The 23,710-nt window shown below is 41.4% G+C and overlaps 1 protein-coding gene across 8 annotated transcripts in view; it reads right to left on the minus strand.

Annotated features, from left to right (window-relative positions):
* The window catches only part of ABCC9 (ATP binding cassette subfamily C member 9), a 75,550-nt gene extending 62,324 nt beyond the window's left edge, over positions 1–13,226 (minus strand). For 4 of the 8 annotated variants that reach the window (XM_057405190.1, XM_057405188.1, XM_057405187.1 and 1 more), the window contains exons 1-6: positions 13,028–13,225; positions 6,774–6,848; positions 5,072–5,237; positions 2,080–2,221; positions 1,596–1,717; positions 409–575 (exon numbers count right to left, since the gene is read on the minus strand). In XM_057405190.1, the coding sequence (XP_057261173.1) occupies positions 409–575; positions 1,596–1,717; positions 2,080–2,221; positions 5,072–5,216 (576 nt within the window). In that variant the 5' untranslated portion in view covers positions 5,217–5,237; positions 6,774–6,848; positions 13,028–13,225. Of the gene's footprint in view, positions 1–408; positions 576–1,595; positions 1,718–2,079; positions 2,222–5,071; positions 5,238–6,773; positions 6,849–11,678; positions 11,762–13,027 lie in introns of all 8 variants that reach the window. The other 4 variants (XM_057405191.1, XM_057405189.1, XM_057405186.1 and 1 more) reach the window with 2 other exon arrangements.
* Positions 13,227–23,710: the final 10,484 nt, after the last annotated feature.

Raw genomic sequence — 23,710 nt, forward strand, 5'->3', positions numbered from 1 at the left:
ATAACTGTATTTTAAGTTATTATGGGTAAGAACATATGCTAAGTTATACATTCACTACATACACAGTTTATCTGCATTAACATAGCATATACTGTATAGCTTCCATTCACATATATACCCTTACATGCACAAATATGCATGTGTATCTATATAAATCGTATGTACTCTCTGTGTGTATATGTATACACAGGCACACACACATATGATGTCTAGGGGACACATTAAGGACATATATTTTAAGGAGATGACTGCTCCCATTGATTTCTATAGAATTAACCAGACATTTATAGTTAAGCTAAACTTGGGCCTACACTTGACACAAGCCAGAGTTATTGAGACTAAAGACCCATCTTTATCCCCAAGATACTACAGGTATTTTTTTTATATCATGATAAAGAATCCACATACCCTAACTCGAATGACATTGATCTCCACAGCCATAAGCAGCCCATAGAGAATGACCATAATTCCAGTGATGCAGAAACGCAACTGAGAAAAAGGCACACCATCCTGGCAGTATCTGACAAGCTTGATCGTTTTGGTGACAAAGGCCATTATCCAGTAAAGAAAGAGAGCTGTAAAAAAGGTGCACATGCATAAATAAATAAATACATAATCACACCTGTCCTGCAGAAATGTTGGCTCTCTCAAACAGACTTATTCCATGGTTTTGTGGAATGCAGCCATGGTGACCCTCTTTGTCACCAGTCTGCAGGCTGGCAATTCGTGATCTCAGCCAGTCAGGAACTCAGATTCAAGAGATTTGCTTAGCAGTTCCTTTATCCAAGTCATTGTTCTCTTTCCTGGTGCCATGTGAGGTGATGACACCCTTCAAAGAGATCCACAATGGTGGATCTTTGCACAATTACAAAAGTCCACTGAAGATATTCTGGAGGGGAACATTGTTATTCAAATTAAGTAAAAGTCACTTAACTTTATAAATATATCCTTTGAAAAAACAGGATGCATCCCAGATAAGGATATGGATATGTGCTCATTTTGAAACAGAGTTTATAAAGTTTAATTGTATCCTGCAGCATGGCTGGTACCTGTCAATGGCTCATTCAGGTTGTTGAGTTATAAGTAATTTGGATAGTATATTTGTATGAAGCATTACCCTGCTATGCTAGTCAGATTCTTCTGACCATCTCCTGACTGAGAGAGTAAACTCAGAAGCAGACTGGGTAATCTCAAAAGCAATTGCAAAGGATGCTGAGAAACAGTAGCCATCTGCACAGGATGGCTTGTGATCAGACAACTATTAAAAGTGACCTTTCAAAATAGCCCTTTCAAACGAAAGCAAGATTTTGCCTCAAAATAATGAGCAGTGTTAAAAAATACCTAAAAGCTCATGCTAGAAATATGATAGGCATACAATTTGTTTCCTTTTGTAATCATTTTTAAAAACAATTTTCATTGCATACTTTATAAAAGGTGCAGTAACTTCTACAATAATAGTAATTTGAAGAGCAGAGGATTATTCCTCTTTCTTTTAATAGTCTCACACATTTCATATATCAATATACCCCAGCTGATTTTGGCTAAACTGCTGGGGTTTGTAAGGTTTTGTACATAAATATCAGAATGAGACTTACCCAACAGTAGCTTTGGGAAGTTAGATGTTTCAATATTATGGTAATAGACTATTGACACAGTGGCAGCCACAAATCCCATTATAGCTGGTAGAAAAAGATGCAGATGGCGTGATTTCATTTGTCTGAAAATAAACAAGGTATGAATTAGTGATTTTGATGTCTCTTTTCAATGTAACATTTTGACATTCCTAGGTGTTCGGCTATTTAAGAGGAAAAAATATGATTTTCCTAAAGATAAAAAGGTATTTTCCATGTGAATGTTTCAAATTTTGTCAGTATTTACTTGACATTATAGCTTGAGAGAAGAATAACAAAGTGCTAAGAACAGTCATTTCATTCACCTTCATCTCATGAAAATGTCATGAAATGATGCCCCATTTTTTTGGGGAAAAACTCCACGCCTTACTAGCCAGCCCATTACATATTATCACTAGGCACTAATGAACACTGTTACTTTGGCCATCCATCAAATAACCTCACTTACGTATCGGAAACTATTCCCTCTGCTATTTCACACACGTGTACAAACAGTAGGGTGAATGTCAGGATCCACCGCAGGTTGTGCCCAGGGAAGTGCAGCCAGGTATTGTGGTGAATCTGGACTTTGGAGCTTTGGCTTCCCCAGCCTAGGAAATAACAGTAATGAAAGAGGAAAGTTATCACACAGCCAGACCTCGAGTGACCTGGTTATCAGTTCCCTACTCTAATCCATAGGTCATAGTTACTGGTACACAATCAATGCAAAAATACCACAAGACTATGGGTGCTGTTGTTACTAATAAGATGACGAGGGGTGTCTGAGTTGCCATGCAGCCCCCCATAATTTCAATCTAACTCTATAGACAATGGGACAACAGCCTTCTCACAATTGTAACCAAAGATAAGAGATCCCTGGCCAAGAACACAGATGAGAAAACCAAAATAAACATCTCAGAGTCTTGGCCTCGCAACAGGGACTGACAGATCTTAATTCATGGCGTCACAGTGTTTCTCCTAGCCGCAGACAAGAATGGGCAAAGATTCCAATTGTTATGGTCAATGAGACCTCAAATAAATACATTTACTTCAAACAAATAACATTTATTATCTCTGTTTCAGGCACTGTCTCAGGGGATGCTGAATGGCAATTTCTCAGTCTCAGCTCCTCAGGCATGGCCCAGCCTTCTTGCCCTGTGCATTCTTGGCACATTAAAGCTCCCAGCACAGCACCAGCACTCAGCTAATTCAATCAACAAATTAATCTTGAATCTTATTTCCATGTCATCACCTCAGATGGCACCTATCCTTTTCAGGCAAGATCCTGTCTGAGGCCAGCAACCTGGCAAGAAGCAGAGCACTGAGGAATTGAGAGAAATGGCAGTGTTGGGGGGAGCTGAGGACTGACTAGGAGTCATGACAGTAAGTCTTGTCCTGCATGTTGCTTTGGCTCTTGTTCCTTTCTTCCCTGCTAGAGGGCTGTCCTAATTCAGTCAGCCTACATGGCTCTTACATGTAGCTCCTGGAACTCCCTGACAGAATTTCCAAAGCCCATAGAGAATCTGAAGAACAGCACGTTTTGGGGAAGTAAAAAAAAAAAACCTAAAAATATCCCCCCCCCCCCAAGCTGAGTTTAAAATCCAGGATATGCTTTCGATATGCATGGATGCAGCATCTTATCATGTCTAGAAGCTCATCAGGTGACTCAGAAACACCTAAACCAGAATGCAGGTTTATTAATTCTTAGAAACTGTCAGGATTTTACCACTTCATCCTTGTTTAATATGCAAAACACCACAGGAACAAAATGTTCTCTCTTCTCCATATCCGTCTCAAGCACTTTCCAGTTTCCTGAGATTTTCCTAATCTAACATGGCTTTCTTTGACCTTGCTCCTATCTTTGTCTCTCCCAAGCTGCTTTTCATTATTTCCTCTTTGCATCTGCACAAATATGGTTCATCATCAATTTTCAGTTTTGGAGTCAGTCAATACTGTGGACTCCAGCTGGCTTTTAATGCTCTGTTCAACAACTATTTGTCCTGATAATTAAGGTACAAGATAGAAAACAAAGAATTACATACAAAGAATGACAGGATCATAGAACATACATAACACAAAATTTAAGCTATTTTTTTTTTTTTTCATTTTTTCTAACATTGTTAGAAAACAGATGGAATTTTTAGTGGCTGCAATATTATTTCAAAATTAATTGGGTAATACCTGTAAGGAAATTGAAGTGTCTTTCTACCACTCAATGCGTAACACAGATTGTCGTAAAAGATTCCCTCTGCTCTAAAACCTTGCATTGCATTTCCAGCAAACACTTCTGCAGAAAGCCCATGTAATTCAAGGATGACTTGCCTCTCACCTCAAAGAAAGAGCCAGCAGTGAAATAAAGATCCAGCACTGTTGGAGAGAGTTCTCCATAATTCCTACAATTTTTCCCAGTCTTTAGTTACTCTTTTTGTTAGAACTTGTGTCTTACTCCCCTCCTCAAAGATTTAATTAGTTTACAGTCACTGGATCTTGTTATCCTTGATTGGTAGGTACTGTATGTCTCAGCCCACAGGATCCTGTAGCCTAATATTCAATCACTTCAGAGTCTTTTTGCATAGTGGAAGCCCTTAAATATTTAGTTCAAATATAGTCCCAAATTAAGATCTTCCTCATAGAAGAAACGCATTAGTATGTACATACATGACACCAGAAAGGTAACATGGAATAACTGATATGCCATTTCTCATGCAGTAATAATACATATTGCCTATTGACAATTATTCAAGTCTCTTTATCTCTTATGATCAGTTAAAATGCCACTGTTTGACAGCTCTGAAAAATAACTGCAAATAACTGGGATAAAGAGACAACTATAGAGAAAAAGTCTAATTAGAGTTCTAGTTTAGATGGGGATTTTTACAAATGAGTTAGAACCACTTCCCTGTCCTAAATTCTTTAAGACAGATTTATCATTTCCTATCTTCACTGTTGTGGAAAAATATTATCTCTTTTGCTTTACTTCTGTTTACAAATATTGGTAAAAGAAGAAATAATTCTGTTTTAAAAGTTTCCTACACTTTTCCTAGCATTAGATCCAAGTTGCACATTTTGGATATTCTCTGAAATTCATGTAACTTAAAGGGAATCCAGACCCACTGCCCTAAGTCTCCTAATACCCAATAATAGCAAAGGTTGCAAGTTGCCAATTTCAAATCTGAGTAAAACTTCTCCAGAGAGACGTTTCAAAGCATTTGGATCTGTTTCCTCTGGTTTTTAGCCATCTTTTCATGCTGTTTAGTTCAGATTTGCTTCTAATATCCCCAACATTTCAAGCGGGCTGGCGTCATGTGCTCTGGGTCAAGCCATTCTGTCTTTTTTAAATTTAGCAAATACAAAGCATCAAATGGTTTGCACCACAGGCCTCCAAGCACGTATAAACATGACTGAGTATAAATACATGCTTAAGCATTTGTAGAATTGCACAGCTCCATTGAATAACTCACCAATGAATAAAATTGGGAAGGTGATAAATAGCAAGAAGACATGGGGAACCAAATTGAGGGCATCCACAAAGCAGACATTTCTTAGGACACCAGCACTGATGTTATAGGCTGAAGCATTGTCATTACCACAAAATGCAAGCCTCATTGCTTCCAGAAGGTCCAGTTACTACAAAAAAAGAGAGAATAGTTAACTACCAAGACTGCTAGCATTCCCTTTAGCTAAACACAAAATGAACAGACAGATACAGAAGGAACACACTGAACAATCCATACAGAATAATTCAGTTGTATTTTGAAAATTCTTTTGTGCTCTGTTGGGTATAAGTACATTAGAATGAAGGCTGTGTTTATGTTATTTGTATGCAGTTATTGTTACTTATTCTTTATTGTAAGTACTATTACAGTATGCTATGTCTTCTACTGTTCATTATATGCACAAATGCAATGCTGCAAATGTTTTATAAGAATATAGAGAAAGAACAAAAACGTTTTGAAAAAAATGTATTTCAATTTCTTATGAGAAAACTCAAACACACATAAGCTGACTCCTGTGTGTAACTGCTTATTTGATGAGCTAACATTCTCTGTGCAACATCTCTGTTTATACAAGTTGTTGCATTACATTCTCAATGCAAGCTCTGAACCTTTGATATTTGTGATTTGGCAGGTCTGCATTCACTGATATTTCGTATTTCTTCATTGTCCCACAGAAAAATGGTCACATACATGAGTCATGACAGATAATTGCCAAACTCTCAATCAAAGTGGATTGTAATGAAGATTGCATAGCCAGTAAGTCAGCATTTGTGCTTGATCCTGCAAATCCTTCTGCATGTGCTTAGTCTCATCTAAGCAGTTCTCTGGCTTCTGTGATTTCTTAGGAGGTTATCTTTGTGCAACGAGATAAGCTCATGCGTTCATGCTTGCAGAGTGTGGGCCATCGAATGAGCAAGAGTTACGTCCAGCTTCTGGCTTTTATCAACCTCTTCATCGTTTATTTTTTCATTCTTCTTTATAAGAAGATAAGACTGCAACCACAATGTTTCCTTGCGGACTTCTTTGCCCAAGACTTACACACAGCAACATAGTGCTTTACAGTATGTTGGGTAAACTCAATTGCTCACCTGCTTTTTTTCCTAAATTTTACATACTAAAACGGAAAGGATATCTTCAATTAAGCAATGCATATGTATGCTTTGGTGAATGCATCTTTCTGCAACAATATTGGCATTAATGAGTTCTATGGAATCAGAACAATATAGACATGCGAAAAATGCATGAACAGATTTTTAAAAAAAATATACTTGATTAAGGAGAAAAAGGCTCTTCTTCATTCCTCAAACAGTTTATATTATTTTGATGAGCCTTGCTGTTTAAACAAGGTAGCATAACAAGGTAAGCATAGACCACTCAAGTACTCCCTTAGAAAGAGCAGAAACATAGATCTTCAAAACAATACAGAATTCAAAGAGGAACTTTCTGCTAAACTCACTTTTTGCTTTTAATTGTTTTTTTTTCTGGATCTGAAAAGCATAATCCATATTGAAATACATCAGTGAAATTTGTAAAAGAGTTTCATCAAAAAGAATGTGATAAATGCAGACCCTTTTCCAAACACACTAGCAATTTCTGGTCTGAGATTTGCCATAACTGAGACTTGTATGGTGGACCACATCCTGCAAAAATGCATGCATGTACTTACTGTGGTACAACAGCTGACAGGCAACCCACTCAATCTTCAGTAGAACACAGTTTGATGGAGACGTTGGACCATTCTCTAGAATGAACAGAGTGGTATGACCACTATAATTCTATCATTTTTTTTTTAAACAAAAATATATTCATAAATGCATATGATGACTAGTAACAAAAAAGAAACATCTGTGAGCTCTGTCTGAATAGACTGCGGAGTTATTAGCAAAACAAATATGAAACTTAAAAAACAACTACACAGAGATTGTTTGTTTTTAATTTGTTAAAGCTTGACATGTCCCCTTTAAGGGAAACATAATGGTAATGTTAATCTCTTGAAAATCAGAAGTGTTGCTTCCTCATTTTTATTGAGGGTCAGACGTCCAAGGGAGTTCTGCTGGGAATTTTCCTCCCTTTCCCACAAAGAGGACTCTTTTCTGAGGCAGCATAAGATGCTTTTGTGGTCTAGTTATCGGATTGGTACTGAAAGGCAGAAGGATCCTGGGTTCAAATGAGCACTGAATCATTGACTTGCACTGTAGTTTTTGGCTTTTGGTCAAAAATAAATCTTGGAGAAAGGATTAAAACTATACAGCTCTCAAGGAAAATACATCTTTCAAGAATTACATCTGAGTCTTCACAAGAATATGTCCTGTGCCTGGTTTTGCGATGGAGTATGTCCAGCAATGTAGTCTTAAAACCCACTGTCCTTTACATGTTTGCAGGGCTGGGGAAAGAATCTGGTCTCATCGTTAATATTGATGTATAGAGACAGTGCCCATAATACTAATGATAGTTTCCAAGAGCAGGTATAATAAGCAGTCTATCCACAATACTTTTGTTACAGGTTCGTCTCCAAAATGAGGTAGAATTTAATGGTCTTCTCTTAAAATGAAAGAGAAAATTGAAGAGGCTAGGTTGGTTAGTTTATAAAAAAAAAAAAAAAAACACAGAAAATTGAAAAGATTGCATTGCCAGTGAAATGAGATAGGCTAATTGGTAATAAATTCTCAAGTTTCTAAATCAGAGAACACGTCTTCATTATTCAGAACATCCAGTGACCATGTTCATTAAACCTCCACAGGTTTCAAATCTATCAAAACATTCTGGTCAGTGTCATGGTATTGGTTGACCCTATTCGGCTTATGATTTAGCCTCATAAAACGCCCACCAGGAACAACTTCCCTTTTCAGCAGCACCAACTTCAGGACACACATCTAGTATGGCACTGATAGGGAACAGAAGAGATAAAAATTGTAGAATCATTAATAGTCCAGTGATGCTTGCTCCCTTCCTTTTTTCCATCCAATTGTCCATCACCACTGTGCTAGAAATGAACTATGACTGGACGCAGAGGAATCTTGTTCTGCATCTGTTGATGTATGCCAATTTTCCTAGACACCTTCTGCTGTTTACACAGACAAGCTGCTAGTAGTTCTTTGTATCGTCAAAAGCAGTGTATAAGTATACATTGCAGTACTTTAGAGCTCTAAGAAATAATTTTATGTCCAGTGTGCCTCACAGGGATCAAGAAAAGTCATTCCCTTCCCATCCATTTTTGGTGCAAAAGGCAGATCCAATACACCCTCCACAATTCTTCCCATATACTGGATGAAATTTTACTGAGATGTAAGGAGGATACTTTGCATTAACAGTCCATGTGAGTGACTTCCCATTCAGTTTGAAGCTGGAATTAGCCAATATTTTCTGCTGCATCAGGGAATGCCTCATTTTCATTGCCTCAAGGTTTAACATGCTGTGTTCATTTCCAAAGAAGGACAGAAATAAGAGCCCCTAAGGCAGAAGAACAAGCCCTTGATTTCTCTAGACAGACATTATGGGCCATTTTAAACAACACTTGCGCAGTTCCACCAAAGTTAATAGGAGTTGGACCGTGACAGGTTTCCAGATTCAATTGTTCATCCAAGGAAACAGTGTAACCTTCAGTCTTCTTCAAAGGAAAATTTGATAATATAACGGCAAAGATTCTTGTGCCCACATCCCGTGCTTGCAAAGTTCAGCACAGCTACAGATGTACGCATTCTTTGGGCTGTAAACAGTGCAAGTAGCATGTTCAAAAGCTTCAGACTTTTGAGAGACTAAGTTGCATTTTTAAACAGTATTTCAGTATTGGGAGTTAAGGATAAGAGGATCTTAAATACTTCTAAAAATTGTCAGGTTTTAAAAGGGCTCAGCTATACTGACTTGTAATGAGTTCTAGTTTTGAAAATTTTTACTGAGAAAACTGAACCTGGATATTAAGACAGTTTGGAAGATCTTGACTGCAGATAACCAATACAAGGCAGAGTGAAAAGACCCTATTCCCTATTCTACTGTAAAACAGTAAGATTTCATTTCATGAAATGAAAATGTGAAAGGTAAGAACAACAAATTTAGAAAAAGCATTAAGAATTTCACTTGTTCTTACTGTTGTATCTCCAACTGCAGATGGACAGGAAGATGGAACACTCTAATGACCGATCACTGACCAAATTTGGTTATTTTAATAATAATTAAACTATTCTTCCACTGGCTTTAACTCTCCTGGTAAGCCAGTGCTGGGCTTCAAGCAGAACTAGATCTGTAGAGAGGTGAATACAGGTACCTTGCCTGTGTGTTGGAAGTGCTGCTTGTTTTACTCAGTGCTGAGCATTGTGCAAATACGTAATTAAATGCACTGACAACTTCTTCTATTTTTCCTGAGCACCAGTGGTTGATCATTGCCAAAGACAGAATGCTGACCACACTAAACAGCAACTGTAATGAATAGCCATGCTGAAGATCTTTGAATCAGCCCTAAGCGAGTCAGAATACAGCATTGACTCAAGATTTCCCACAGAGTAGCCAAAAGTGATCTCCTTACTAAAAATGAGAGACAGACTTCTTAGACCCCAGTTAGTATACAGGGAAAGATAAAAGGGAAAAAACTGGGCTGCAGAGCCACACGAGGAGAAATTTAGAGACTTCTGTTGTCAAGGGATTGAAGAAATAAAAGCAGTTATTTCTGCAGCCCAAAGAGGTTACCACATCTTATAGCAGCAGTTGACCTCCTAAACCTGCCAAGACCCCTTCCTTGGTAACACTGGCAGCAGCACAAAGCTGGGCTTCCTGGGACTGTACATAAGTGAATTAAGCAGCAAAGCCAGATGGTTTTATCCTCCCCAGCAGACTGTTGCTATAGGCAGCTGCCTGCTTCACTGTAGGCTATGCCATCAAGTGGAGAGCCACACAAATATTATTTCAGCCTCAGAATTTGTGGTCTTCATCACCATGGTGCTGTTCCCTAGATAAGAAGCCCTGCTCACAGTAAGCTTAACACTGGTGTGGAGTTGTTGCAGCTGTCATACTTCAATTCTGAAGTTGGCTCGTGCATAACTACCTCAAGGGCCCATGAACCATAGGGCGTAACAGCAGAGAAATTTCCACTATTTTTTTTAGCAATTTTTTATCTGTGGGTCCTAAAGGAAGGGATAGTCACTGGAAAGCAAAGGCCTCTTCTTTTCATACAGATTGCCAAGACTTTTCTCTAAGCTTATGTTCAGATTGGAATCTTTGGAGCTGAAGGCTCCTTCACAGGCAGATGGCTTCATCTAGTGAACAGCAAAACATGGGAGCAGTCTGACTGCCACATTAAAACAATAAATTGCATAACCCAAACAGATGAAAGGGTATTAAGTTGTTTTGAAATTTTTTGGTCATCTGAAGTTATTGACCGCTGTTTCTCATCACATAGTAGCACCCTTTCAGAATAACTGTTGAGATCCTCAAATACTCATTTAAGAAGACAACATTATTCATAGTGGTTACAAATAATGGTTTTCTGAGTTTCCCTTTCTGTCAAATATAGTAGACCATTGAGTCATGCTTGGGTGATTACACCAAAGCAAGCACCTCACATTATATTTGCTTCACTACTGATTGTAGAAGGAATGTTGTCAAGCGTACTAGGTTTAACCTAGCATTTCAGCCAGGAGAAATGCAGTGATGTGATAGAGATCACCTGATAACAACCACATGGTATCTGAGGGTACCGGGTATATTCAGCATCCCAACAGGGGTGCCAAGTGCCACGTAGTTTTTTTATTTTAACATTTCTAAGCTGGAAGGCCTTTGTCCTTCAAAGTTATTGACAAATTTCTCACTTTAACTTAACAACCTCTAGAACTGATCAGAAATTTTCAGAGGTGCTTTATTTTTCCTTCTGCTTTTGAAAATGGTCTTTGCTGAGTAGTCAACTACAAGCTAAAGCCACAAGCAAAACTCTATAGAAGAGGGGAATGCAAAGAACAATCAGGATGATGGATCCATGATGGCGCCACTGGAAGGCAAGTTTCAGCTCCCCTTTACATAATTTGGGAATCTGATTCCCTGTTGGTTTATTTTAATGAGGATGTGAATCATCTTAACAGCAGTTCACCCTGCAATGAAATAGCTAAAAAAGCTTGTGTCCTTTGAACATTCAAATTTTAATGCTAAAATCCCCATCACTGGCAAGTTGAGACTTTCTGAATGGGGGCTAAGGTGTACAGTTATATTCATGATAAGATTAAAAGAAACCAGTACAAATGAGAGTCAGGAATAAACACTGTGAATAAGAAAAAGGTTTTTGGAAGAAAACGATAGGACAAATTTGTAAACATGAACATGACATAGCATTGAATCTAAACACAAGTCTCATGTTAATAAGCATAAATGGGGATTCTCAGGGCACTAAGCCAGTTCCTGAGATATATTTTCCACAAGCAGTAGTGAAGAAGACAACTGGAAAATTATTGAGAATTTAAATTTCCATAAAAATTATGAGCACATCCTCACCCAATGCAAAACTGTAAGAATCCCTGTTAAAGACATTTTGATTACCTTAGGGTCTTTTAAAGCGGACACAAAAGTTGTCATAATCAAGATTTCATCTTACCTGGATTATCACTCTGTTCAGCATGCTTTGCAAGATATTTATGACTATATAGAAAAGAGTATAAATACAGTCCTCAGGTAGACCTTATTTGGGGGAAATAAGAATATTTTGAAAAACATTTATTTCAGTAGTTCTGCTGCCTATATTAAAAAGAAACTAACAGCTGCACTTACTAATTAAAATATATCAGCTTACAGAGCATTCTTGGGTATCAGTTCAGTTTTTTTTTGGGGCAGTGTCTTACATATAATGTCCATATATGCACATATACATGTATATATGTACATGTACAAAAATAGTCAGTTCTTATCTTCTGAATAATTACGTAATTACAAAAGCAATAGCTTGTCTTCTTGAACTTCACAGAGAAAATTTTAATTAAGAACAAATGATGAAGTTATAGGTTTGGATAAGCACAATGGAAGGCCTCACTCTGAGTTTTGCCACAGATTTTAGGTTAATGCTCTGAATCTTTTTCCTTTCTAGATACAAACCTATTTGTTCCTACTTTCCTAAAAGCAATTTAATGTGATCTATATGCAATCTATGAACCTAATGCAATCTATGTGATCTCTAGTTATGCATTTTTTGCAGAGTTCTGATAAGGTAAAGGCAAAAAGTGCTGCCCCTTTAAAATCTATTTTATAAAAAAATGACCCTTCACAAAATATCATTTTCCTTTTTATTCCTATTTAAGTTGTGACCACCTACTGTAGATAGACCCAACTTCCTTGCTAATCACTGTCTCAGTTTCCTTGGGCCTCAAGGTGATGAATTACCTGCAAATTACTTGTCGATGACTGCCGCATATCAGCAGCCCGATCCAAACCTTACTGAAGTCAATGCAAAGAATCTCATTGACTTTGGTAGGATTTTGAATCAGGCTCCAAACACAGAGAAAATCACAGCAGCAGTGGTGCTAAACAGGCTAGTGGCATTGCAAAGCATTTCACACAAACATCTGCAGTGGTCTCCCACATCTAATACATTGCTTTTTTTTTGGTAAGCTGCTTAACAGAATGCAATTTCCAACATCAGCCTGCTACCCTGCCTGCTGTAAAACCTTCGACTTCACATGCCAAGACAGGACAGCTTATAAAAAGAAACATAACCCTGTGAACAGCGGCAAAGAAAACAGCAGGAGGGGACGGTAAAGGCTGAGAATGCCTGCGGATGGAAAAGGAAAAGGGAAAAGAGACTGGAGTTGTAATCCCAGGAAAGAACGAGGCACAGCCCTGTCCCACAAATATAAAGGGAAGGAGGAGGAGGTGGTTAGTGGGAGATAATGGGGGAGGGTCATCGCATGCCCCGTTTGGTTGCTGAATGTTAGATCAAACTCTGTAGCTTACCTTTGTAAACACAAAAACAAAATACCAACCCAATTGTCACTCGGTTGTGCTATGTGATCAATATCATCCCGATGGCAGGATTTTCCTCCACTTAGTGAAGCTGCTCCAAACCCTGGAGTGGATTATTTTTAGGCTGGTGATGGGAAGATCAGCTGCTGCCTCCTATCGAGTTTCCAAAGTGCATAAACTCTTCTTGTCTTTCTCATACGCTGAAGGGGGCAGGAAACTGGGAAGAGACAGGCAAGCAAAAAGCACCAATTTTTCGCCTCCTGAAGCTACGGTCCCCTGGGATTTCTTCTGCTTGCTTTTATTTTCGTTTTTTTCCTCACTGGAGTAGCAAGATTCCAAAAAGCTGCATTACAGCATATGGACTATTAGCACGTGGCTATTCCAAAGTAACTGATTTAGACAAGATAGTCTAACTTTTGACAAGCTTGCAGAGATTCAGCTTTTGATTTCTTTTGAAATAATCTTGGATAATTAGAACCTGACAACATCATTTTGCATGTCTCCCATCATCATGAGCAGAAGAGAAAAAGAAGCCTACTCAGATATTTTACTTTACCCTAGATTCCTCCAGACTCTTCTGCTTAAAACACAAATTGCGCTTTTTGATCACACAGATCTGCTTCCTTCAAAACACATTTTTTTTAAATGGCAATAAAATAAAAAACAAATTTGATGCTCATACCAGGAATATAGTTTCCACTAGAATATTCCTTATTTACATGGGATAACATTTTTTGGCTGCAAAACCAGCAGAGCTGTTCAGTCCTTAGGTACCAGAGCTGGAGGCCCTTGGGACAGAATTTGCTTAGAGCTTCCAGAATCCCGAGGTTGCAACTAGATCACTAGAAAGCAAATGGTTTACAATGGATTGAGGTCAAAGATGTTTTCATGCCACAAAAGGGATTACAGTGAGCTCTGAGTTTAGAATATAGTTGGATGGCTGAGGCCAAACACTGGCAGGACTCACCAAAATCTTGGCAAACTCAACTTGTTCCTTCTTCTCTGATGTTTCCTTACCTGATAACTGTAGGGATAAGAAATCAGAAACCTCAGATCTAGAGAAAATTAGCGCCTTTTGTTATCTCCCACTGACTCAAAACAACAGAGCATTACACTGAGGCAGTCCTCAGCAGTCCTCCACAGCACCTGAAGTCTTTTATTGCATTCACTTTCTTTTTTTTTTTACTTCCCTTTCATGTATTAAAGTACAGTGCTTTAGAAAAAAAGATTGTGGATTGAAAGCTTCTGAGCTCTGCTATATGTTTCATTAGAGAAGATACAAAATAAAATCTTAATCCTTATAATCATCATCTAAAATACCATTGTCGCGCGATATTTCTGAGGAATCACATAAGTTCAGACAGAAGTGAGCAGCATTTATGGTCACAATTTTCTTTACCAAAACAGGCAAATTTTCTTCAATGTCATTCTGCTCTGTCATTTCTAGCAAATTATGTAAACAGGATGGAAAAACCAAAAAAAAACAACCCCTCCCCCCCCCCCCCCCTCCAAAAAAAAAAAAAAAAGGAGGTAAACTGAGCTTGGAAGCGTGTTTCATTTTGCTGTTTCTACATGACATGCTTTCATTCCTCTACATGATAAGCTAAACTGTTTTCAAACGCATTTTCAAAAGGATTAAGAAAAACAAGAAGCTCAGTGTCAGAACACCTTCTGCTCTGACCTGAAATATTTATTATTATTTTTTTTTAATCTGGCCTTTTCAATTTGCCAGAGGAAAAAAAAAACCAAACAAGCCGAACCAACAGCAAAACCAACCAAACCCCACAACAACAAAGCAATAACGGGAATTCAGACTGTTACAGGGTATATTTGGACCTGTGAGTGCGTGTTAAAACCCACAAGCAGGGTCCCAGATATGTACGACATGCCACCGCTTTTCCCACCGCTGAGCCTGCCAGGACCAGCGCTCCGCTACCGAACCCTCCTGCGGCTGGAGTTACCCCGGCGTGACGCTGCGGTGACAGCCGCACGGAACCAAACCGGGCCCCGGCAGCGCCGGGGAATGCGCCGCCCCCCGCCCACACAGCCACGCGGACCTGGCCCCGGCACTCACCGGCGGCGACGGGGTGGGGAGTCCGTCCACCCGGGGATGGGGGAGCGTGCGGACGTGACCATGGCCATGGCGGATGGGCAGCTTCAAGACAGCAGTTGCTTTACATGATGGGCTGGGGGGCGGCAGGCGGGGGTGGTGAGGAGACACGACTGGGGCGGATATGCAGCCACTTCTAAGCGGATCTTAACGAAAGGTCTGAGTTTTGGTTCCTCACTCCGAGGCAGGGGAAGCCCATGTCCCAGCTAGCAGTGATTTCCATGGTGTGGTGAGCTTCCATGTGTGTGACCTGCTCAAACCCAAAGTGGTTCAGGAATAGCAGGAGTGGGAAAATGTTTTAATAAATGAGGACTCACCGATGTGAGGAAAATGACCTGAGCCATTGCGGGTGTAGGCTAATTTGCCATCTCTTCCCAGCTGAGCATTCTCCACTTTAATTGTCTTGGTTTATGTAACTCACTAAAGAGGAAAGGAAGGGTATCTGCACTGTGGACAGTGTTCACATAGCAAGCTATTCTGGTTTCAGCTGACGAGCTCGCTCTGCTGTTTTCCATGTTGCAGACCATTCCACGTATCTCCATCTGCATGCACATTACAGCACACCAACACTAAGCAGTCAGCTCACTGGACCATAACAAGATACCACTTACTAGCCAAACTCAGGTAGTTGTATGCCAGCTCCAAGTCGCTCCCATTTCTTAGGTGAAGAGCTGAAATGACCATTCTTTCACTCATGCATGCAGGTTATTTTCTTTGAACGGTTGACACTGAAGTAGCTGTTTTGGAGAAAACCTCTCATGCGTATTGTGATAAGCAAGCAGGGATAAATTCCGTGACTTACTTTAAACCCACATATACCATTTATACCAGGGCTTTATGCTGATATAGCAATATAAACAAATGTTTGGAGTAAATCATGTAATTTATGGCCTATCAAGACATTATTTTACTTCTGCATTTGTCACAGTGACTGAATTCCCACAGTAAAGTGTCAGAACTCACGCCATCGTATAAAAATATCAGATTGACACAGCTTCAAGTTTAATCTTATGTATGTTTACAACCCTATTTTAAACAAAATATAAAGGTTTGTTGTATTTGTTTTAATTGCACATTGCACATTTTATCTAAAAAAAAAAATGGATCTACCAAAAAAATGTTAATGAAGAGGCAACAACTTCATTTTATTTTATTTTTATTTTTTAATGTAATGGAAAATGTAGCCTGGTCTTTGAATAACTTCTCTGTCCTTTTTAAATATTTATTGTGATTAAGCTTGGAGGGGGGGAAGCAGTAGAAGCTTAGTATTATTTGAAATATTTTCCACAGCTTTTTTGAAAGTTATTATTCCTGGTTTCTATGGAGAAAACTGTTGTGGAAAATATATACAGCAAAATTTCAACAGAGCAACCTAGTGTAGAGAAGGACCCTATATGGGGAACTACAAGAAAATCCCAGACCTCAGAGTTCATCACTATAAGAAGTGTATAAAGCCACAGGACTTGAACAGGGATTTACAAACCTTCTGATCTTTGATGGACAACTGCTTTTAAGTGGTGCAATGGTGGAGTCCGAGGCACCAAATGCAATGCTACAATTTGTCTTGGTAGTTCTTGATCTTGGCCAAATCTGCATGCAAAGTTGCAGCTTAGATTCTACACACAATGTAACAGTTCATATGTCCAGTCTTCTCTCTTCTGTTTGGTAAAAGTTGTTTAAAAAAAAAAAAAAATCAGTCACATTGTTGATCAAATACATATGGTTTGGATTACACTCTTTTTTTTGCTTCAAAAACCACACGAAACCTAAGAGCTATACTTTTAATATTGGACGGCTTTTCAAGGCTCTCAAGAGCAAAGTAAGATTTCCACATCTTCTAAGTGTAGAGGAGTTTCATCCTAAATATCATAAACTAGACTGTTTGTACTACTATTTAAATTCTACCAAACACATAGACCCACTTGTATTATAAATTACAGTTATACTGTGGAGGTTGCATGTGTGCGTGTGGAGCTGGAAGAAAGGGTTTTCTTTGGTTTTCTCTCTGGTGTATTGAATTTGCACTCCCTAGGATGACAATTCAGACTATTCTTGTGTGTTCATTTATTTCTAAGCCAGCAAACCTACCAGCTGCATTTTATCCTCTCTGCAAACAAAACAGGAGTAAACTAGGAACAAGGCACATATATTTTTAGTCCTATTTACAAATTTTAGCTTTTAGATACATATTAGTCAGAAACAAAAATATGTTTAGGTGTCTAGTTTCAGTGTGGATGCCTGAAAGGGGAGTTAGATACTAAACACAGAACTTGCCTCACCCAGGATTAGATGGCAGATTGCTTATGTCTTTGCCCATTGCCTACACTCCCTATATGGCATTTGGAGTAATAAATACATTTTCAGATGGCAATTCTTTTCATTCTAAAACAGGTATAGAAGATACTGGGAACTCATTGCTCTCTGGGTATGACTATCTCACCCCATGGAGAAGTACAGAATCTATACAGAATCATAGAATAGTTAGGGTTGGAAAGGACTTTAAGATCATCTAGTTCCAAACCCCCTGCCATGGGCAGGGACACCTCACATTAAACCATTAAAAGTCATTAATGGACTTTTGTGTCTTCTGATAAGACATTGTCTTCCACTAAGACATTGTCTTCCACTGTTTTGCCATTGACACATCCTACTGGCAAACTTTTATTGCAGGTTTTAAACCATGTAAGCATGGGATTTAATAAAATTCTGTGCGCTATAAGATGGACTTTAGACTTACCTTACCATTTCCTCATTTCCAGAAAGAGTCACAGGTGACATCAGCAAAAGAGGTGAGGTCCAGAACATCAGTATTTAGTACCCACTACATACAGGGGAAGCTAATAATGCGAAGAACAGGGCAATGCATATTAAAGCCTCAATTATTACACTGCAGCAGTTAAGTGACCCAAATGACATGTAATTTTAACTGAATTGCAACATAAATTGTGACCATGATGATTTTAAATATATTTGGGGTTTGCCTTTTTTATGAAAGTGAATTTTAACAGAAATTCTTTTTTGTTCCCAGAAACCTGAACACTTAGCTAAAAAGCTTCAGCTTTAAGACATGCAACTCCAGAGACTGGAGTATGAGGATTTAGATAAAAGCAGATGTGGGACCCTTTGCAGTTGAATGTTCTGCTGGAAAGCAGAACTGCATTATACATCTTGCCTGAAAAAGAAGACATGGATCTTCTTAGGGATTGAATGAATCCTCTTATGGTAGTGGTTTTCTGAAAAATGCATTATAATTGGTGCAAATAAAAAAAAACAAACTGTATTTTGTATACAGCATATGTCAGATTTCAAGTTTAGAATCAGCAAACGAATTTCATCTTTTCCTACTAAAAAGATTTCTTACAGTTCTGATGATTCATCTTTCCTTGTGCTATACATTTATCCCAGCATAGGATGTAGCAGTGCTCAAGTATGACAGCTTCTGGAATTACAATCAGAGATGGTAAGGGGTGTGGGACAACTCTGTGTGTTCTACCAGGTCTAGTAAAATTGGTAGGGATGACTTCTATGAGATACTTGCCATGAATATTAGCTTTTTAAAATATTCTCTTGCTGTATGCAATTACATAAAGTAGATGCATGTAAAACTACCTCACGCTAAAAATTTATTTCCATACCCCCAAAAAGAATCATAGAACAGTTAGGGTTGGAAAGGACCTTAAGATCATCAAGTTCCAACCCCCCTGCCATGGGCAGGGACACCTCACGCTAAACCATATCACCCAAGTCCTCGTCCAGCCTGGTCTTGAACACTGCCAGGGATGGAGCATTCACAACCTCCCTGGGCAACCTATTCCAGTGCCACACCACCCTAACAGGAAAGAAGAGCAGAGTAAAGAGACAGGATCACCTCCTTCCATCTGCTGGTCACGCTCCTTTTGATGCAGCCCAGGATACAGTTGGCTTTCTGGGCTGCAAGAGCACACTGAAGCTGGCTCATGTTCATTTTCTCAACAGCCAGCAGCCCAAGTCCTTCACCGCAGGGCTGCTCTGAATCTCTTCTCTGTCCAACCTGTAGCTGTGCCTGGGATTGCTCTGACCCACGTGTAGGACCTTGCACTTGGCATGGTTAAACTTCATAAGGCTGGCATCAGCCCACCTCACAAGCGTGTCGAGGTCCCTCTGGATGGCATTCCTCCCTCCAGCATATCAACCGAACCACACAGCTTGGTGTCATCGGCAAACTTGCTGAGGGCGCACTCAATCCCACTGTCCATGGCAGCGACAAAGATGTTGAACAAGACCGGTCCCAACACCGATCCTTGAGGGATGCCACTCGTTACTGGTCTCCAGCTGGACATTGAGCCATTGACCACAACTCTTTGTGTGCGGCCATCCAGCCAGTTCTTTATCCACTGACTGGTCCATCCATCAAATTTATGTCTCTCCAATTTAGAGACAAGGATGTCGTGTGGGACAGTGTCGAACGCTTTACACAAGTCCAGGTAGATGACATCAACTGCTCTACCCCTGTCCATCAGTTCTGTAGCCCCATCACAGAAGGCCACCAAATTGGTCAGGCAGGATTTCCCCTTAGTGAAGCCATGCTGGCTGTCACCAAGCACCTTGTTGATTTTCATGTGCCTTAGCATGCCTTCCAGGAGAATATGCTCCACGATTTTGCCAGTGTCGTGGTTTAAACCCAGTCAGGTAACTTGTTCACTCACTCCCAGTGAGTGGTGCCGAGCTGCCAACAATCGAGGTCCGTGTCCGTCCCCCCCCCCCCCCCGCCCCGCACCGGGGCTCTCCCCTTCCCCGCTCCCGGAGGAACGGGGAGGAGGATCGAGAGAGTGCAACTCCTACGGGTTGAGACAAGAAGAGTCCAGCAACAAATCACCACCGCTACTATCAGCTAAAACAGTGATAAGGGAAAATAACAAGGGAAGAGAATACAACACCTCAGCACCAGCTGACTGATAACTCGCCCCCCCAAGCCCGACCAAGCTCCAACCGATACCTCCTCCAACCCTGCAGTCCCCCAGCCCTTCCGGCTAACTCCCAGTTACATCCTGGGCATGACGTGCTGTGGTATGAAATAGCTCTTTGGTCAGTTTGGGTCAGGTGTCCTGTCTCTGCTTCCTCCTGGCTTCCCCTCCTCCCTGGCAGAGCATGAGGCTCACAAAGTCCTTGGCCAAACCAAAACATCGCTATCAGCTCTGTTCCCGAGCTGAAAGTCAAAACACAGCACTGCACCAGCTACCAAGAAGGAGAAACATGACTGCTACTGCTGAATCCAGGACAGCCAGGCACAGAGGCGAGACTGACTGGTCTGGAATTCCCTGAGTCATCCATTTTCCCCTTCTTGAAAATGGGGATTATATTTCCCTTTTTCCAGTCATTGGGAACTTCACCTGACTGCCATGATTTCTCAAATATGATGGCCAGAGGCTTAGCAACTTAATTCCCCAGCTCCTTCAGGACCCATGGATGGATTTCATCAGGACGCACGGACTTGTGCACGTTCAGATTTTTAAGGTGGTCTCAAACCAGATCCTCTCCTACAGTGGGCCCAAGGTCTTCATTCTCACAGTCCCTGCATCTGCTTTCCAAGACTTGGGTGGCTTGGTCAGAGCCTTTGCCAGTAAAGACCGAGGCAAAGAAGTCATTCAGAACCTCAGCCTTCCCCAAATCCTGTGTAGACAGTTCTCCCAAGAGCTTCCTGAGGTGGCCTATTCTCCCTTGTCTGTTTTTTATTTGCTATGTACCTGTAGAATCCCTTCCTGTTATCCTTAACATCCCTAGCCAAGTTTAATTCGAACTGGGCCTTAGCTTTCCTAACCTGGTCCCTAGCTTCCTGGACAACATCCCTGTACTCTTCCCAGGCCGCCTGTCCTTGCTTCCACTTATTATAAGCCTCTTTTCTCATTTGAATTTTCCTCAGGAGCTCCTTATCCATCCAAGGAGGTCTCCTGGCCCTCCTGCTGCACTTCCTTCTAGTTGGGATGCAACACTCCTGAGCTTGTAGCAGGTGATCCTTGAATATCAGCTAACAGTCCTGGCCCCCCCTGCCCTCTAGGGCTATATGCCATGGAACCTTACTAAGCAGGTTCCTGAAGAGGCCAAAGTCTGCTCTTTTGAAGTCCAGGGCACTGAGCTTGCTGCATGCTCTTCTCACTGTCCTGAGGATCTCAAATTCAACCATCTCGTGACTGCTGCATCCAAGGCTGCCCTGGAGAGTCACATTTCCAACGAGCCCTTCCCTGTTGGTGAGCACGAGGTCAAGCATGGCACCTCTCCTTGTCGGCTCCTCTGTTACTTGCAGAAGGAAGTTGTCTTCCACACAATCGAGGAACCGCCTGGATTGCTTGTACTGGGCCGTACCGTCCTTCCAACAGATGTCAGGGTGGTTGAAGTCACCCATGAGAACAAGGGCCTGTGAGCGTGAGGCTTTTCCTATCTGTCTATGGAGTGCTTCATCCGCAGGTTCCTCTTGATCAGGTGGTCTGTAACAGATCCCCACAGTAATGTCTCCCATAGCTATATTCACTTTAACCCTGACCCACAAACTCTCTGTTAACTGCTCACCTGTCCCTGGACAGAGTTCCATACTCTCCAGCCTATCCCTAACATAAAGGGCAACTCCCCCTCCCCACCTGCCAGGCCTGTCTTTTCTAAAGAGCCTGTAACCTTCCATTCCAACACTCCAGTCATAGGAGCCATCCCACCATGTTTCGGTGATGCCTATTATATCATACCCCCATAGATGTGCACACATCTCTAATTCCTCTTGTTTGTTCCCCATGCTACAGGCATTTGTATAGAGGCATCTGAGCCGAACTCCAACTGAAGCCGGCTCATTGTCTGGAGTGGCTGGGATATCTCTACATTGCTCCGAGCATTTATTATAGGTGCTGGCAACTGACTGGGTGTGTTGGGATGGAATGATGCCCCCCTCCCCCAGCACAACTAGTTTAAAGCCTCCTTGACCAATGTGGCAAACCTCCTACCAAAACCGCTCTTTGCCTTAGACCAGCTCCACCAGCCCCCACTAGGCCTGGCCTACAAGCTTGGGTCCCGTGTTTAAGACACCCAAACCCCTGACTATGACACCACTTTTTTAACCATTTATTAACCTGGCTAATCCTCCTAGCTTTTTTTAAGTCCTCTCCTGTACCCTGGAGAATTGACGTAAAGACTATCTGAGCTCCAGAGCCCCTAACCACCTCCCCCAGGGCTCTGTAGTCCTTCTTTATGTTCCCCAGGCTACTACTATCTATATCCCTAGCACCCACATGTATCACCAGAAGTGGGTAATAGTCTGTGGGACTTAACTACAGCAGGCAGCCTCTCTGCCACATCCCTGATCCATGCCCCTGGTAGGCAACACACCTCCTTGAGACGGGGTCAGGCCAACAGACGAGTGCTTCTGTCCCTTTCAATGTAGAGTCCCCTACTACTATGACCTGCCGCTTTTTCCTAGCAGCACCAGTAGAGATCTTCTTTAGCAGTGCATCAGCCGGCTGTTTCTGGCTCAAGTGCGCTTCCTCATTAGCCCCCTGCAGGACAGCAAAGCGGTTCTGCGTGGGGACAGGGAATTTAGGAGGAAGCCCCTTGCTTTTGGTTCTCCTTTTCCTCCTTTTTTTGTAGTTGTTTGTTTTTTTGTTTTTTTTTTGTCACTAATTCCCAGCTTCCCGGGTTAACGGCCTCCTTCTTTCCTTCATGAGGCAGAGGTGAAGCTCGAGGCCCCTGCACAGTTTGGGCTGGGAGCAAGCATTCCCGCTTACTCTCAGCTTCCCTGACATCTCGCAGTCTATTAACAGCATCCCGCAGCTCAGCCACCTGCTGCAGGAGGACCTCCACCAGGGAGCACCGAGTGCAGCCCTGCCCATTGAGCACTCTCCCCTCTCCAGACCAGTGCAGGCACTCTCTGCACCCTGAGCTCTGCACTGCAGCCTCCCCTCTCACCGGCTCTGTCTGGATGCCTACGCTGCCACCGCCGCGGCAGCCAGAGCAGAGCTCCCGGACGGGGCCCTGCTCACACAACAAATGCTCGCCATCCCGCTCGCCATCCTGCTCGCCATCCCGCACAAACTGCCTCGCCGCACACCTGATCGCTCGCGCTCCCTGGGGCAGGTTTTTACCCAGTCAGGGCTGGTGCCGCTGCTTCAGGCTCCGCCCCGTGTGAGTCAGCTGCTCGCTCTCGTCAGCTGAGCTGCCGGCTCCTGGGCAGGTCCTGTCGAGGACTTGAGGCTCCCTCGGTGGCTCTTGTCGCTCTGAGTTGAGGCTCCTGGACGCTGATATCCCCCCCGCTCCGGTGTTGAAGGCGTCCTCTCTCGAGCTACTCACCTCGGCAATTGACCCATCAATTACATCATTACATTGTATTTGCTGTAATAAAGCAAATGGTCTGAGAAATGTAAAAGGGAATTAAGCAGACTTTCGTCAGTGTACATTCTCTGCTTTACATCTTGTCCCTGTAGCAGTCACAGGCTTGAGAGGGAGTACTATCTCATTTCAAGTGGACCAATGGATTCTTTTGTAACTTAGTATACGAAGCACTGACATGCTGAGGCAACCTGGAGTTCATTGAACAAACACGACCAGAA

Source organism: Pezoporus wallicus, unplaced genomic scaffold (assembly GCF_028554395.1).
Source record: "Pezoporus wallicus isolate ANWC-B61680 ecotype Strahan unplaced genomic scaffold, APGP_CSIRO_Pwel_v1 contig_6789, whole genome shotgun sequence".
NCBI lineage: Eukaryota > Metazoa > Chordata > Aves > Psittaciformes > Psittacidae > Pezoporus > Pezoporus wallicus.